This window comes from Homalodisca vitripennis, chromosome 3 (assembly GCF_021130785.1).
Source record: "Homalodisca vitripennis isolate AUS2020 chromosome 3, UT_GWSS_2.1, whole genome shotgun sequence".
In the NCBI taxonomy this organism is placed as follows: domain Eukaryota; kingdom Metazoa; phylum Arthropoda; class Insecta; order Hemiptera; family Cicadellidae; genus Homalodisca; species Homalodisca vitripennis.
Window position 1 is genome coordinate 202,366,161 of NC_060209.1, and position 19,274 is coordinate 202,385,434.

A 19,274-nucleotide genomic window follows, 5' to 3' on the forward strand; every position below is an offset into this window, starting at 1 on the left:
ACTTAAACTATTAAAAATGATGTTTTATCTTACATTAAAAAGACCCTGCTACATATGTTACACCTTCTACTTCTTAAAATCCCATTTGCTGGTCTAGTCTCAATCTCCTTCTGGCTCTTCTGCCTTCCAAACTTTGATTGTCAACTTTCTTTAGCAATGCGCGCACACGGATCTCATCAAAATTTCTCAACAATTCTTCACAGAAAGTCCCCGGAGTCATGGATAAATGAGTAAGAACCTTTAACCTACCTAAATGCCCTTCATTATAAATCAAAGATGCTTCATGTGCTGCAATATTTAAAACTTCTTCCAACAAAACCTTTTTTAGGGCAGATGTTCCAAAGCACATTGTTGTATGACTCGTTAGCGTTTTGGATCTTTCCTTTTAAACATCTTCTTAAAAGTTCAGGCTTTGTCAGATCTACGAATATTGGTTTAATGGAATCCATTATAGGGTATGGTATTGTATTTTTATGTTTAAAAGTTGTTATTGAGTCATTAGATATAGCCTGCTGGTACTTACACCAAGATTCTGGGCCAGTCGGACAAAAATGGTGAAGTGGTTTCTCATCCGAACTGGCCTTGTGGTTCCATACTGCCCAAGCAGCCTTTCTCATTGATACCAAGTCATTGGGATTGGCTCTAATAGCATTACCAAAGTACACACCTAGTTGGTCAATCACAGAGTCTGTCAATCTATTTTCGATTACTTGACACTGAAAACGTAAATGTTGACACTAATCTTCACTCAAGTAATGTAAACAAACAATACATTGAACCAAAGCCATAGACCAGTAAAATAGAAATAAGAAAACAAATCACAGATTGTAAAGCAAAACACTACCTACTATCAATGAATACTGTATGAAAACGAAATCTAAAAACAAGAGGAGTGTACAAGATTTGGATTTTGTACAAAAAGCGTCATGTATTGATTTCGTTTGTTTGTCATAATTCAGCTAAAAATCAAGATATCATCATAATTTTTTTACTGTATTGATCAGAACAAACTAGTAAACAATTATAATGAAAAAAAATAAATAATGAAATTTTTGACATTTAACGGTGTACTACCCCCCTTAAATGATTTACTTGTATTCACAGAAAATCGTTTTATTCTACATTAATTAAGTAAAGGTATTTAACTATTGTCAATAGAAAACTGATAATGTTTCTAATAAATCACTTTCATTGGCAGACAATTATTTTATTCTACATTAATAATTATTATTAAAATCTCTTACTGTTGTCAGTTAAAATTCTGATCACAGTGAGCCCAGTACTTGTTATAGATATTTCTAATTTATATAAAATTCTAAAGATAGTAAAGTACGAGATACCATTGTATATTACAGGTGGTTAGATGGTGTCAATTACTAATATACTACAGCCAAAGAAATATTTTCAGATTCATCGTAGACTGAAACTAGCTAAATACTGACTGATAAAACTACAGCTAGTGAAATATTGCCATTCAATATGCGCTATATACTACAACGAGGTATTGTCAGATAAAATCGAATATTAGATCTAGTGAGATGATATATAATGTTATATATTGGACTTAGTAAAAATTTGCAATTATTATCATATGTTACAACTATTTTAATACTATCTTAATGCTGCATACTTTGGCATTGAGATATTGTCAGATTTTGTTTGATATGTAAAACTACTAAATATCTATGATATTTTTGGTACGTGATTACATCTAAGCACTGTATGAATCATTTAAATTCACACTGTATTATTGCTTAGTTCTCTAAAAGTTAACCGTTTTTAGTTCGGAATTGTTTATGTTCTAAATAGAAATTAGAAATTTGAAAGAGAAAAACTGAAACTTTAGGGTAGAAGAATTTTTCTATCTACTAGATACTTACAATCCTTGGAGAGATTAGTTAAAAAGCGTCAAATGAATCTGTATACTTATTGATCAAAAATACCGAATAAGAATATAAAAAATATCAAAAATATAGAAAGTTTTGATTATTTATGCTGTACAATGTGATAAAAGGAGCATTTCCCCGCTGAAAGCATGTGACAAAGATCAAGCACTTGTAAGTGTGTCATGTGAAGTGTCAACACAGCACGCTGCTGCGCTCTTTGTCCCGCGCATGTTTATTCCTCTCTGACAAATGGCGATACTTATTTGTGTTAGTCTACATTTGCTCGCTGTCACATCTAATATATATACAGCCGCATGTGTAACTCACTCTCGTATACAAATTCTAAGGTACTTCTAGAAGTGATGGAAACACGAAATTTGGCACGTAGATGGCTTTTGCCGTGAAACCACCGGGAAATGTCTGAAAACCGGAATTTTTTTATTTTAAACCCCTTAAAATAAGTCGAAAACACGTTAAAATTGACCAATAGTTAGGGACAGAGATGGCAGTAAGGGATGGAGCACCGACTCTGTACGGTACTCAACAGAGCAAAATAGGCAGACTATGAAAAGTAAAAGATTATATTATTTCACCTGTCTTTGATTCTTTTCATTTCTTGGTGGTTATTCTATGCTACGTTGATAACTATCACGATTGCTCTTTTATTCTACCTTAATGGTTTAGTCTCAGTAGGTCCGTGTCAGCAACAGCAGATTGGCAGATAGGGTCATAGTGAACATCGCCTTTGGTTTAAATTCTCTCACATTTTTACTGGTTTCAGATTGAATCTCTTCTTAGTTGACAGTTAATCTCCTGGTCTCTATTCATATACGATTTTTCCTTTCCTTTCTGATTTATTTTCTCACTTTTTACAAACACTACAGTTTCTCTTCATTTTTGTATTACTAGTTCAAGTTTATTTTAAAGCAGCGAGCTCTGTACGGTACGTAAAAAGCATGATAGGCAGGTCCTGGTTAGTAAAAACATTTTATTATTTCACATGTTTTTGATTCTATTCATTTCTTGGTGGTTATTCTATGCTACGTTGATAACTATTGGGTCGCTCTTTTTTCTACCCAGAACGGTTTAGTCGCAATAGTTCGGTGTCAGCAACAGTAGTAGATAGGGAAAGAGTGAACATCGTTTTTTGTTTAGATTTTCTCGCTTTCTTATTGGTTTCAGATTGTATCTCTTTTTACTTGACAGTAACGTTTTGGTTTACCTATTAATTCATATACGTTATTTGCTCTCCTTTCCGTTTTCTTTTCTCGTTTTACAAACACTCGTTTAGTTCCTCTTATATTTTGTATCACAGTTTTTTTAACATAACAATGTCTTTCTCTTGTGTTGTGAAGGGCTCCTTCCGTCAGGGAGACGACCAGTTATTTCCTACGAGCTAAAGCGCTCAGTGCACTGCGAATTCTGCTTGTGCCCTTGTATGGAAGGCCCTTGGTTTTGAATTTTCTTTAACGGCCATCGATAGGATTCTCATCGCTGGTGACTGTATTTAAAGAACATTATGGGATCAGAATCGTGTGGGTGGAAATCGGTACTTGTGCACTGATGAACTTCCAGGCGAATTCTCCATCCAGGGCCAAACCATAGACGTTGAAGAAAATGTATTTGTGCACGATGCCTTATATCCTGTAACAGAGGAGGATGTAAGCGAAAGTGTTATCTCTCTGTCCAAAGTTCTAGAATCTCTGATGCTCGTGGAATTTCAAAACATTGGATTTTTGTTTACTGGACAAACAGTGACAGTTGCTTTTTGGCGCTCTCAGGAACAACTGTACCTATTTGATCCACACCCAGTAAACGAAAATCGAACACATGATTTGGAAAATGATATCAACAACCTGGCACTGCTCTTTCAGTGTGATATTTTTCCTGCTTTGGCCTCGTTGTTGTTGTCCAACGCTGCTCTTGATGGATCTGTAAGACAGTACTCTATTACTAGGCTCACATTTAGATCATCAACATTCAGTGAAAATATAAAAAAAACCCACAATGCACGATACCGCTAGCAATTTCTCAATAAAACCTAAAGATTTTGGATGACCCAAGAAAATAAAACCTGGACGCCCGAAAATACTGAAAACTACTAGAGAAGAGCAAGTGAGAGAGGCGAAAAAGCGATACTCTCAGCAAAATCCTGAAACCAATCGGTACGCTGTTTATCGTTATACCGAAAAATACCCGAGGTTAACAGAGCCGTAGTTTGGCGCTACGAAGATCGACATTCCGGCGCAGGTCAGGATAGGGTTCTGTTATTTCGTCTGATGAAACCAAAGATCAGCGAATTTCTACATTTACTTAACTCACTTGCTCGAAATATTGTTGCACAATGGCCTATGGCACACTGGAGCGGAATTTTTTTATGCGACATAAATGCATACAAATTGATATAAACCTGCCTTTTTGAAGATGATATATTAGTATGTCCACACTGCGAAGCACCTCTGTTCGAGGAAGAAATGAATAGGAAAAAATGGTGTTGTGGTGAAGGTGGGTACAACGTAACACGTTTGCCCCCTCTCAGTGCACCATTTTATTCAGATCGACATTTCCTCAACAGATCGCGCGCCTACAACGACCTATTTTCTTTTTGCTCCCTCGAAATTTCTGGTGGAAACCGGCACCCTAGTGGACTTTCTTTCTTCAAGATCGAAGGAAGAATGTACCATCAGGTGTACAGTTTGGACGCCCCCGGCCAACGGTTTGCTACTAAGGTAGGAGACGACGTCCAATTTGTTAACCGGTGCAGCCTATACATTGACACGGCGAAGAGCGCAGGATCATTGCCATGGGTAGATCACTTGATATTGGAACTATAACACCATTGCCAATTACTTGGATTCGATCAATCCTTTCATCGGCGATTAGGTAATGGGCCATCGGTACACGTTCATTTGGAGTTCCAGGTAACAAGTCGAGCTACTCATGGTAATGTTCTTGGCGACAGGAATAGGGGTGTTGAGGTGCACGCTGTGCTCAGCACTGACGAAGCAGTGATCGAATCACGACGACTCACCGTCTGGAAAGTGAAAACTGGAAGGCCGTCAACGATTGATCTGTTTTGTCCTCTGATGGAGCCCTTCCAGTACCCACTGCTCTATCCACATGCACTTTGGGTTGGCAAATTGGCTTTCTTGATAACAACGGGGAAAAGCTTTCGCAGTACAACTACACGCGTTGTCTCTAGTTGTCCAGTCCTCGCTTTTCATATCTTGGCCGTCTTTCGCAGGCCTGGCAGGTCGAGATGTTTGCGAGGTATGAAGAAGAGCGACTGCGGTTTATTAAATCCTCACAGTCAAGGTCGTCAGTCCAAAATGCCATGCGGATAGGCCAACTAAACGAGATTCTTGATGCTCAACGCAATGCTCCGGCAGGAAGACAGATTGGGGAAGACATCACGCGTGATGAAATCGTACAAGGCGAGGGTGGCGCAAAGCCTGGCAAAATTTACCTCCCAAGTTCGTTTACCGGTGGGCCCAGATACATAAAGATTCATTACGAGAATGCAATGGCTCTCGTAACACGTGTGGGCTCACCGACGTGTTTTCTCACATTCACTTGTGACTGGTCACAAGAGCCAAGGTCAGACAATCTATCTTGTCGGAGTCGAACTTCGCACTGATTGTTTTACCCACGGTCAGTTGTACCTCCTGTTAAGTAGAGTTCGTCGTCAGAAGACATCGTTGTCCTTTTCCGTCCTAATAGGGTATGCGATGTGAACTTAATCGAAAATTTGCACTTTTAATATCAAATATCTAGGTGTTAACAGCTGTTTTTATTACCAATTTGTTATAAAATCACTTTCTGAGCATAAAATAAACCTTCCTTGCAAGGTTCTAAGGAGTTGATTTATTTGTCTCCGTCTATTGTCAACGGTGGTAAAGTTTGACTTTTTGGGCTTTAGTATTTGAACAAATTTATCTCTTCTCACACGTCATATGTACATGTATTTGCACATTTAACAGAAGGAAAGCACGTTTTACTTTATTTAGAGTAAATCATTTCTTAATTCCTTGTTTCACAATTGGCATTAAGCAATGACAACTGAGTATCGCCTATATCCTTCAAAAGGCTCCAATTTCCAGTAAGAATTTCTTTAGCACTAACGATAAATAAATCCCAGGGCCAACCATTCAAATTAGTTGGAATTGATTTACGAAAAGAATGTTTTACGCATGGGAAACTTTACGTTGCCCTATCACGGGTCGGGGCTCCCGACCATTAGTATATTTTACTACCTGTAAATAATTTAATGTCAAATGTTGTATATAGAGAAGCTCTACAATAATCTATCCTAAAACATCGGGTTGCACTTCGGGACTGCCGACAGAAGTAAAAACTTAGTATTAATTACATTATATATTTTCATCATTAACAACTTTAACATCCACAGAAAGACAATCTGTGCAGCCTGCGGATAATGACTGCGTCATCGATGTTAGTTTTGGTGTCTGTGAATTGACCTGGGAATCATTTTGCTGACCATGTCTTTCCTGGGTAGGTTTATTGCAACTGTAACCGACATCCACGCGGGTGGAGCTGTGGGCTTCTGATACTTTTTCTGATTCTTCACAATTTATCTTGTTTTTTCTTCATCTTTTTCTTTTATTTTTCTGTTCCCTCCTCTTTCTTCGCTTCTGAATATTTATGCATATTTACTGGAATTACTATGTTAATGAAATTGTAGATAGTACAAAGTTATAATACGTATACAAATGAAAAAATGAACTAAACAACGCAAAAGGCATTGCCAAACGCAAAGGCATTTCTCGGCATTGCCTTACTTCTAATTTACTTATTATATTATTCTATATTTGCCTGCTTATATGTGACGATAACAAATAGAGGATACTAAATAAAGACGTGTTTTTTTACCAACGCTCAAATAGAATAATTTAAATCACAAATTCCTAATAAGCTGCCAACCTCGTGTAACATTAAATACATCATCCGCTAACCAACGTACGTTTAAGTTTTCTCACCTACAGTTATTAAGGATGAACCTTATTACAACCACGAACATGTTATTCAATAATTAGATATATGTGTCTATCTAGGAAAAACTCAATACTTACTTAATTTTTGAAACTGCAATAGCCTTACAAGACAATTTCTCTTATATTAATTGACCTATGGCAAATATATTTTCTAATACACGTTAATGAATCTGCGATATATCTTTTGCCTCAATTTAGATACCATTAATAAACATCTGGTCAAGTTAACCCTTGCTGTGTAAATGACACTTAACCTTAGTTTCTTGATTTACAGTTCTTTTGGTGAGTTTTTCTTCAGATCAAACTAATTTTCTTTATTCATAAAACTACAACAAACAGAGCAAAATCTTGCCCCTTTATTGCCTTAATCGGTGTTAACCCTAGAAACTAGGTGCCCGCACGATATCTCGAGAACTGATTGACCTGTGTAAATGAAATTTTTGCACGTTATTTACTCCAAGATAACTATGACATAATCGTATAAAAAATAATTAAGGAAACAAATGCCTGCAATATTAATATTTCTTTTAAAAGCTCGCCCACATTCCTCATCGAATGCTCGGACTTAACCTGTTCCCGAAATACGCTTATCCTCGAATTTGCGAACACCCTACTTAGGGGCCTGGGGGCGTAGCCCCCAGCGAGCCGAAGGCGAGTGCTTATATACATTTCGCCGTGAAATATTGCTCTCTTTATTTCTCCAAGTGAATTCAGATACTGCAACAAAGCGTAATTACTGTTGTATTCTCAATTCCAAAACTATTGTTATTATTTTAAACCGATTTAAGAAATTTAACTTCATAATTTTTTAAAAAATTTGCATTGAAAACGTTTAAAACTTTGATGTGTTAACAATGCCATTCGAGACAAGTAATAATACAAAAATAACTAAAATTTAATCATATAAATAAAAATATGTTGCTAAGCGCCAATATTCAGCACGGGTAGCTCAATTTGGCTAATTATATTTGTAAAATATTTGTTGAAATCCGGGGAAGCTTTACATGACGAAAGAGATTTGCAATGATACCTGGAATATTTAAGAATTCTGCAGTAATATTCATATTTGTGTTTCATAATTCACATTCAACTGACATCAAACAGCTGTTGATTCTGTTAGCTGAAGTTTGTCTAAGAGTCTGAAACATTTATTTTCACTAAAACTTTAGAACCGTGTTCAATTATTAGTGTAATTAAAACAACAAATAAAAAGTGTTTATTATTATTTATTGCAAAGGAAATTTTAGATTGTATGGCAATCTTCAGTTTTGATTGCCTGAGCATTGGAACCTTTTTGAGTGAATTTGAACAATTGTGGAAAAAATTGAATTCCTGTTTGTGATGGCAAATGTTCATGAGCTACCGTTATCCGTATCTCAGTTCGGTAGCTCTCCCTGCCCCTTATTGCATAAGAGTGTATGTCGCTACCTGTTATTTTGACTTGAAAAAGAGACATCTCCAATATGCCTCGAATATAGACACGGTAATGTCAACAGTCTCAAAGATTGGAACGCTGGTCTGTACGGCTCTCCCTTTTGCAGCTTGGCGATGATTCTGGCTATCCTTTTTTGGAGAATGAAGAGTTTTGAAAAGTTTGCATTTGAGCAACCTGCCCACAGTGACAATCAATAAGGGATAGATACCTGTTGATAGATTACAACTTAGTACTCCGTCATCAGAATGAGTTTGATATACTCGGACAGTTACCTCCAAATATATAGATGTCCGCGGAAAACTTAGAACAAAGACTATCTGCAAGACAATCCTAAGTCAATCCTCGGTCCAGTTGTATTCAAGGAACTTCGTTGAGTAGACTTCTGCGATCTCAGTCATCCAATATGACTGTTGGACTAAAACCTGAATCTATTTTTGGCAAACAGAACTGAATGAACGTTGATATTTGTTTGACTTGTTTTGAGGTTCATTTCATTGAAATTCTAAATTGCATTGTTGAGTTCACTGAAACGTCTTCGTATTCTCTTTTTGAATTCTCTTACAGAGAGTCGTGTCATCAGCATAGTGAATGATTTGTCTATTTTTTAATGATGACCCATCATCGTTGATGTAGATAAAGAAGAGTTGAGGATTCAAAGTGTTCCTTCGATTTTCGATTGCCTCAACTGTCATGAAGTGCGATTGCGTCTGTTGCCGTATTTTTACTTCGGAATCCGAGATGGTTTTTTGACAGTAGATTTTTTATTCAAACAAATTCAGGTATCGATTGAGAATGGCTTTTTCAAAACCTTTTCTGAAAATCGGCGGTATTAAGATGGGGCAGTAATTTTGGGTAGATAAAGGTCACCCTCCTTAGAAATTGTAGTGACAATATATGAATATTACTCCAGATTGCACCACTTGATGAAAATGTGATCAGAGCTGTGAACGTTTTAACATAAGGTTCTTGAATGGTTGGCTTCTGTGACATTGTGATATGGCATTTCTCCAGTGGTTTAATTAAAAACAAAGGAAAACCAGTAAAGGCACTTTTGGATCTTTAATATTTTTTGATATTAAAATAATGTTAAACGAGCCTATCCTAACTTTGTATTAACGTTTGTTACATATTAATTAAATATTGTGTCATTTTACTCTTGCTTTAGCTACATAGAAAAACACCATCTTCAAATGTCATTTACTTTTAAGCATGATTCAAAACAGCCTGAATCATGTCAAACAGACAAGAAGATGACTGAGCAATTTGATTTATATAGTTTTGTTGCTTCTTCGACTATATTTAATGAAACCCCGTACATTGTCTTTACTGAAATGCTTTGAAATCCAAGTAAAGTTATTTTCGTACGATAGCAGCATGAACTACTTCACCTTAATGTTGAACTTTGCTTGCAAATTCCAACTGTCATGTGTTAAGCTGGCGCTCGTTTAGGATACACTTTATATTAATCCAATTCTTGTCTACGAGAGAATACTTCCATTCGCAAAAGGAAGAATTATTAGTCTTTATTTCTCCAGTGATTTCCAATATGTAGTCCTGCAACAACAAAAAGTAACACTAGGATGCTGGTTTATTAAACTGTTTGCCTTCCAAGCAAAAACATTCTGAATAATTCTAAAAATTCTGCACATGATTCAACTCCGCACTAAATTGTAACTCCATCTAGGTTAAAGTGATCAATAACTATATCGAGATTAAATTTGAATATACATTCGATAGGATACTGTACAATTGGTTTTTAGAGTCAACATATCGCAGGACAGAGTGTACTCAGTTTCTAGCCTTCAGCCGTGCACGGACAATATCGTGCTGATACCGGCCAATATATTGTACTAGTAATTTAGTAGTAGCCGTTCACTAGTAATTTCAGCATCATGCCGCTAGAGTTTGAGAGTCATCTCGTATATCCACTTTCAAAACTCTTATTCCCTTTAAATAATCCTTAAAAATTTCCGAAATAACAAATGTTTTAAAACCATTAAACTTTATACAGAAAAGAACTGAAAGAAGAATGCCTAAAATTGTACTCTCGCTTCAAAATTGTCTACAGTTTCCACGAAGGAAAAGCACCTATTACAATAAACTAATATCTGCTTCGTAGTTAAAGAGTCAATCCAAATATTCTTTAACTCTTTCTCAAAACTGTTTTAAATTGGTAGGATCCGAGTCTAAAATTGTTTAATCCTTTGTGTAACTTAATTGAAAGTAACTGAATAGTAGTGAAATAATTTTGTAAAGTACATGATTATCAAAATCCCTGACCTCACAAAAACTATCTTTATGAATATCCAAAATATCAAATACTTTAAAATCAGTTCAGCTATAAGACTAAATTAAATACAATGCCCTTCTGTATAATTAATTAAAAATTTCTTTACAGTATCCAAGGAGAAAATCTCTGTTAACAAAACCTGTCCTATTCTTGCTATATGTTTTGTAAATCTAAAGGGTCTTAAATGTTGTAACCATTGCTATAGTATTCTGATATCATAAACCTCCTCCACAGTTCTGCTAGTCTCTATTAATGAATTTATAACACAATTATTATTTTGTATCACTAATCTATGAGTATTGTTTCCTATCTCGCAGTATATAAATAACCACAAAGTTTACTCAAACTTGTACAAAACCCACATCTGTTGATAACAAATTGTGTATTTTGTGTTGTGTACAAATAACGTAAGGCCCGGTGGAAACCTTCCATTAGCAGCATTGTGTAAATATGGAGCAGAGCAGCCAATATATGATGCGCTCCGGGTCAGTTTCAATTGCAGGTAACAAACATCTCCCCAACCTGCACTACGGCTGATGAAGTAGCCTCCTGGGTGACTCGGGCACACGTTGTCTAACATGTATACGTTGTTGTTATAACACGCTACATTCCAGTTTGGGAATACTTTCTCCATAACTTTTATAACACTTTTGTTAAATTATTGTAACCCATTTAACTGGCGTTCTAACTTTTTTCTTCAAAACATTTTTACTTCACAAAGTACTTCAACTATATATTTATCAGGATCGGGGTGTATTTATGGTGACGCAAATATTTGTTATGGAAGGCTTTAAGCTTTGCAAGAGTAGTTTTAATAATAAAATATGTTAAATATATACCAGTTCCTTACGGAATTATGTGTAGACCTAATGTATGAAACGCATTTTATTTTTGCCCTTGAAATGTTATGTCGAAATTTGTAATTTTTGCGTTTATCCAATATATGATTCTTTCAGGAACTACAAATCAGGTTATACTGCCGATGGCTAAAATTTTGCCTCTTCATGAATTACAATATACGTTTTATGGCTCGTGTTTTAATTTTGTATTTTAGGTTATTCCTGACAGTAACAGCTTGATACAAACCAAAGCAACCATAAAAAACACAAAAGATTGTGTAAAGATAACATTTTATTTTTATTGTTATTTATAAACTACCTGTTCTTTACGCATGTTACATGTGTAATAAAATGAGATGCTAATTGTACGTTGTTAATTATTGTGTAATTTTATATTGTTGGTGGTTTTTTAGATTATGAATATTAAATAAATAAAGACTTTGACTTGTTAATAATACGCTACAACTGCAGGCGGAAACACGTCGACGTGAAACACTCCGACAATCAGAGGCACCTGGTCTCTAGTTAATGTTACCACTTTATCTTTTTCACACTTTTTGCTGCACGTAACCTTTCAAATAATTTCCAATTATATAATAGAGTACGTAGAGAAGTATCTTTAGGAGAATCCTTGCTCTCTTTAATATTCTTAAACATTTTAAAATACTTTCAACACATATTATATAATGCCTACGAAATATAATGCGATATTTCGATGTTTTTTTACTGTTGTGTAATTTTAATGTCTAAAATGTTGGAACCATAAATTCATGCATTTATGATTACCTAACCAGTCAAGTGATTAAAAAAGATTTCATTTCATTTCTGTGAGGTATAGTCGGTGTTTTCCCAATAAAAATATTTACTCGTATGTATTTATAGTATGTATGCATAACAATCAACCATACAGTAACATAATGGAAAACCACGTATAACCTAATCCCACTGTACTTGTAAAAAGGGTGAACATCAAACATCAAACCATAAAAAATAGTAAATCGTCTAAAACTTTCCAAGGAACCTACATATGACTACGAATCAGCTATTGAATATTTAATTTAGTAGGTTTGAATTCGATTCTTCCAGAGAAATGTTATTCATTTCGAAAGTATTCAAACTCATTTAGAGGTATTCGAGTATATGAATACCCGGGCTGTATTCGAATACTATTCGATTCCGTATTCGATTCTTCCATCACTAACTTATCCCCTCTCGCGCATCTACTAGGCAACATACATCGAATCTCTCGGTCTATAAAAGCATTCAAAGGTCCGTATTAGTCATTTTGTTTAGTTGGAACTTCGTCGTCGTTCATTTCCGGCACAGCACAAACAGTTAAAATATTTTATTAAAAGGTGGCTGGATACAAGTTTGTCAATGTTTCGAAAACAGAAACTATTTGAAGAGGTGGCTGGTTAAGAGTTAGGGATTATTGCGTTATTTGGGGCACTCGTTAAATCTTTTAAAAATATAGATAGTATTTTATACATAATTTTTTTTTAGAAGAGACCGATCCTCTTTGAAGTCTTATTCTGTCCGTCCTAATGGGCCACTGCCCTGTGCGAGGATCTTATCAAACAGAATAAGGGGAAGAGTCGATACAATATAGTACGGTCACAGATAGGATTTGAACCTGCGCTATCTCAAACTTGGACCCAAAGTCCAACGACTTAGACCGCTCGGCCATCGACACTCCCAACTTCAATCAAGTCTTTCCCTTTCAAAAGTAAGCATAGTCAATGTTTCTGTGACAGCTTATACAGCTTCGTAAAATTCGTATAAAAAAGTACATGTTTATACTCCATCTGTAAATGTTTCTATATGCATATAAATACCCATACATAATTATCTCTATTTGTTATTTACGTGATATATGCTTTACTTTGGAGATTTGACATTTCATATTGTAAATTTGGACTTGACATCCTACCATATATTTAAGAATATTATACCATTTAAATTTCATTCCTTATACAGAATGACAGTATGATTACCCTATTTACTTTTACAAATATCACAAACTCAATAATTTCTTGTTGTTTTGACGTTTATTTCACGCTAAATAACGCCTAAGTAACGGAGCAGTATGGTGAACACCAGCTGTTATTCAGGAGAGCAGTAGAAATAAGGGTTAGATCACGAAAACAACATAAAGCCAGAGTATCCAAATCGACTTGGCCATATATCGTGATACGTGCGTAGAGTCTAGAGTGTAGTGACGGTCTGCTATCTGTGTCAGTATTGCAGTGTACAGTAATGTAGCAGTATGGTGAACACCAGCTGTTATTCAGGAGAGCAGTAGAAATAAGAGTTAGATCACGAAAACAACATAAAGCCAGGGTATCCAAATCGACTTGGCCATATATCGTGATACGTGCGTAGAGTCTAGAGTAGAGTGACGGTCGGCTGTCTGTGTCAGTGTTGCAGTGTACAGTAATGTAGCAGTATGGTGAACACCAGCTGTTATTCAGGAGAGCAGTATAAACAAGGGTTAGATCACGAAAACAACATAAAGCCAGGGTATCCAAATCGACTTGGCCATATATCGTGATACGTGCGTAGAGTCTAGAGTGTAGTGACGGTAGAGTGTAGTCTGCTATCTGTGTCAGTGTTGCAGTGTACAGTAATGGAGCAGTATGGTGATCACCAGCTGTTACTCAGGAGAGCAGTATAAACAAGGGTTAGATCACGAAAACAACATAAAGCCAGAGTATCCACATCGACTTGGCCATATATCGTGATACGTACGTAGAGTCTAGAGTGTAGTGACGGTCTGCTATCTGTGTCAGTATTGCAGTGTACAGTAATGGAGCAGTATAATGAACACCAGCTGTTATTCAGGAGAGCAGTATAAACAAGGGTTAGATCACGAAAACAACATAAAGCCAGAGTATCCAAATCGACTTGGCCATATATCGTGATACGTGCGTAGAGTCTAGAGTGTAGTGACGGTCTGCTATCTGTGTCAGTGTTGCAGTGTACAGTAATGGAGCAGTATGGTGAACACCAGCTGTTATTCAGGAGAGCAGTATAAACAAGGGTTAGATCACGAAAACAACATAAAGCCAGAGTATCCAAATCGACTTGGCCATATATCGTGATACGTACGTAGAGTCTAGAGTGTAGTGACGGTCTGCTATCTGTGTCAGTATTGCAGTGTACAGTAATGTAACAGTATGGTGAACACCAGCTGTTATTCAGGAGAGCAGTAGAAATAAGAGTTAGATCATGAAAACAACATAAAGCCAGGGTATCCAAATCGACTTGGCCATATATCGTGATACGTGCGTAGAGTCTAGAGTAGAGTGACGGTCGGCTGTCTGTGTCAGTGTTGCAGTGTACAGTAATGTAGCAGTATGGAGAATACCAGCTGTTATTCAGGAGAGCAGTATAAACAAGGGTTAGATCACGAAAACAACATAAAGCCAGGGTATCCAAATCGACTTGGCCATATATCGTGATACGTGCGTAGAGTCTAGAGTGTAGTGACGGTCTGCTATCTGTGTCAGTGTTGTAGTGTACAGTAATGTAGCAGTATGGTGAACACCAGCTGTTATTCAGGAGAGCAGTATAAACAAGGGTTAGATCACAAAAACAACATAAAGCCAGAGTATCCAAATCGACTTGGCCATATATCGTGATACTTGCGTAGAGTCTAGAGTGTAGTGACGGTCTGCTATCTGTGTCAGTGTTGCAGTGTACAGTAATGGAGCAGTATGGTGAACACCAGCTGTTACTCAGGAGAGCAGTATAAACAATGGTTAGATCACGAAAACAACATAAAGCCAGGGTATCCAAATCGACTTGGCCATATACAGTAGAACCTCGGTTAACCGAGGTAATTGGGACCGAGGGTACCTCGGATACGGCGAACCTCGGATAACACGGAACGTAACCTAAAAATCGTTACCGGGGCTAAAAATAGCTCAAGATATACTAAAACATGAACAAAAGTTATTAACTGAACTGTTGTTTAGTTTATTAGTACAAGAAATGTTATTAGTACGCAATAAAACGTGAGAGGAAACGGTAACACTCACAATACTAAACACTGTTTTAATATAACACTCAATTTATTGCACAACTGAATACGTATGATATAGGCTACACAATGTACAGAAGTTTAGTTACAGTACAGTATTCCTGTTTACAAAATTAAATCAAAGAAATGAAAATTAATTTACTGTACATTGTACAAAAATAAACAAAGTAAGCTAATCTTTTTTCCCAAAGAAATCAGTTATTGTTTTTTGACTTAGATTAGAGGATCTTAGGCTAGCCGCCCTGTTGCGCCAGCGTCGCAGCCAAACTAAATCGTTTGTTGTTGCGGTTTCTTGTTGTTCAATGTATGCCAGTGCTCCCTCGATCGTTCTTAGACCTTCTGTATGTGATATTTTCTCAGTCGCCCCATCAGGTTCATCGCTGTAAAAAAAACTTTTGTTTTACGTAACCGTAACGCAATCAAAAGGCAGCAGTTGGAATTGGTATGAAATTAGTTTTGGATTGATGAATGGGCAACATTTAACTAAAGTGTAACAAATATACTGTAGTTGTGTTAAAAAATTGATGTTGGATTATGTTTTTATTTAAAAATTTTGCATAAATAAAAAATCAAAAACTTACTTGTCATCATCTTCTGGTTGGTTGAGCATCTGGATAATCACGTCATCAGTTAGGGCCTGATCCTCATCTCCATTGATCCATTCACTGATGTCCTCTGCACTGATGGGCTCAGCCACTGGAAGGTGGTTACAAAGATTCACAAGCTCTTCATTTTCAGGAGGACATGCTCTTGGCTGGTTTTCAGGAGCAGCTGTCTCTTGGCGGCTTGCCTTTTCAATTCCGAAAAGTTTGCGCCATGACCTTCTTATAGTGTCCTCCCTAACGTTATCCCAAGCTTCTGACACCCAGTAGACAACATCTTTCATTGTGATTAACTTGAGAGCATCAGTGACACCCAGCCCGTCCTCTAGCTTCTCCAGTAGATTTCTAAGCAGCCTCTTTTTGTAGTTTCGCTTAAAAGTTTCTAGAACTCCCTGGTCTAGAGGCTGGATGAGGGCAGTAAACGTTTGGAGGCAAAAAATAAGGCTCTAATGCCATCGCTGACTAGCTCATCAGCATCTGGATGGGACGAAGCGTTGTCAAGAATAAGAAGGGCCTTGCGAGGGAGTTTTTTGTTCTCCAAGAAAGCTTCAACGACTGGAACGAATTCCTCAAAAAACCATTGTTTGAAAATCCGCGAGTCCATCCATGCGTTTTTCTGGTTTGTGTATGTGCTGGGAAATGTGTCCACATTAGTATTTTTAAAAGCACGTGGCTTTTTATACTTGCCTATTACAACTGGTTTGAGTTTCAAACTTCCTGCAGCATTGGCACATCCTAAAACTGTAACTCGATCTTTAGATTTCTTATACCCAGGAGCTGATGTTTCCTGCTGACTGGCTAAAGTTTTTGAGGGCAACATTCTGAAGTTAAGGCCTGTCTCATCACAGTTGAATATTTGATCGGATGTAAGACCCTCACTCAAAATCAATTTTCTTATTTTTTCTTCAAAAACTGTCACATCAGTTTCATTACCTGAAAGTTTTTCCCCAGATATATTAAGTTGCCGCACTCCATAACGGTTCTTCCATCGCATTAACCACCCGGAACTAGCGGTAAAAGGTTCATCGCCATCGCCAAAAGATTTATGGAAATCTAGCGCTTTTGCCTGCAAAATAGGCCCACTTATTGGACTTCCCCTTGCTCTCATTTCCGAAAACCATAAGAATAAAGCCTCGGAAGTTTTTTCATACTCACACTTTTTAAACGTTTTTCTCTCTGAATTGCAATTGGAATTTAAGCTCTGAGCACCCCATTTTTCTAACTCAGCCCTCTTCCTCCTCCAATCTCCGACGGTAACCTCACCAACACCCAAGTCTTTAGCGACTGTTCTTATTGACTCACCATTGTCCAGACGACGAATCGCATTTAGTTTAGTCTCTAAGGACACAACGACACGTTTGCGTTTAGCACTCATTTACACCTACTGTAACTGCACTTAAACACACAATAAAAAAACAGTGATAGACACTTGACTTGTAAAAGTAAACAAAGGACTGCCACTGAGACGAAATGGCGTCTTCGGGCAGACCGATGATGCACGAACACATCCGAGCTGAAGCTGTACACCAGGACAGCCCACTAGATGCGCAATAAGCTACGGAGTCGAATCGGGGTGGTGGGGAGAGCGAGTGGCTCAGTCGCGTCTCGGCATTGAAACAGTTCGCATTGGTCCGGCGGCGAGCGGTGTCGGGTTACAACACCTGCAGCTGCTCTGGCGAGCGGTGTCGGGTGACAGTGCCGTATGCATTCGGCAAAGATAAGCGCTAAGCTACGCAAATATTTGGCCGAGGAAACACAACAGTTGCCAACAATTTACTGTACAGTAGTTTTAACGCATTGCAGGCTAGCGTGCGTATTGCGATAAAAGGAGCACCCAAACGCTCATTACTGTACGTAGTTTGTGCGTGTTTCTTTTGCTTTTTAAATAAAAAAAATCGTCCGAGGACGGCCTCGGTTAACCCGGAGTCTCGGTTAAGCGAGGCTCGGTTAACCGAGGTTCTACTGTATCGTGATACGTGCGTAGAGTCTAGAGTGTAGTGACGGTCTGCTATCTGTGTCAGTGTTGCAGTGTACAGTAATGGAGCAGTATGGTGAACACCAGCTGTTGGCCATGGGCTCAACACTTATCAGCCGTATTCAAAATATAATTGTAAGCGATGAAAACCTCTAAATCAGAAATGCAGGGCTAGGATTGTCTGTGTGGTCATCAATTGTAATTGTAATAAAACTTTATATTACAAATAGATTATAGATACATAAGTAACACGTGTAGTATAAGTTTTAAGGAAGTATTTTATGGAAAGCGACACAGGTGTTTTTATTACATTAATAATTTGTATAGTATGTAAACCATATCACTGTAATGCGTACTTTATATTCTCAATAAGGTGTGTAGTGAATGAACCATATGGCTGTAATCAGTACCTAATATTCTCACCAGCCCCACAATAAAATACAACTGTAGAAGAGAAAATAACGTTAAAATGCGAGTCACGCGTCAGCAACGATCTCTGAGCTATATCACTGCAATATTTCTAGACTAATGGATTCCAGTCCTTCAGAAACTGTCCCAGAGAGTCCGTTCTGATACTTTTTAATTGTACTTCTTAACTAATACTGTACTGGTATTCAAAAGGGAAGGAACATATTAGCCTGATAAAGAAAGGGATAAAAGGGATCATGTGGAGGTGATACTTGTGATAAGCGATTGTTAAAATACGTTGGAAAAGAAACATTCATGCTCAATTTCTTAGCTATTTCCTAAATCGTCAACATTTAGGTACAATTTAGGGATGGGGGTGTCTTAACGAGCACCTCCCGAGGACGATTTCTCTCACTCAGTTCGTATCTTAATACTCTATTCTAATACTTCTTTATTGTAATTCTTGACTATTGCTATATTGGTGGTTAGGAAGAAAGAGGCTTATTAAGTGATAGACGAAACTGAATAAAGTGGGGCGATAAGAAAGTGATATTTGTAGTAAGGGCGCAGTAAGAACAATAATATAACATTAAAAGTAGAATATTTCGGTATACAAATCTTCATGCTCACTCACTTTTTTTAACTATTTCACCAATCGTCTGCATTTAGTGACAATTAATGGAGTAAATAATAATATAAGAAACGTTGATGCTAGAGTTGCTCAGAGTTGGGTCATAGTTGGTTCTGGTCCAAGTACATAATATAACTAACATTGATATTATATA

General features: G+C 37.0%; 1 protein-coding gene across 1 annotated transcript; it reads right to left on the reverse strand.

The window, feature by feature from the left end:
* Nucleotides 1–15,590: 15,590 nt before the first annotated feature.
* LOC124358038 (tigger transposable element-derived protein 2-like) lies at nt 15,591–16,521 on the reverse strand. Its single transcript, XM_046810307.1, has 2 exons — nt 16,086–16,521; nt 15,591–15,884 (listed from the first exon to the last, which is right to left on the reverse strand). The coding sequence occupies exons 1-2, from the start codon at nt 16,388–16,390 to the stop codon at nt 15,677–15,679; spliced, it is 513 nt and encodes a 170-aa protein (XP_046666263.1). The 5' UTR covers nt 16,391–16,521; the 3' UTR covers nt 15,591–15,676.
* Nucleotides 16,522–19,274: the final 2,753 nt, after the last annotated feature.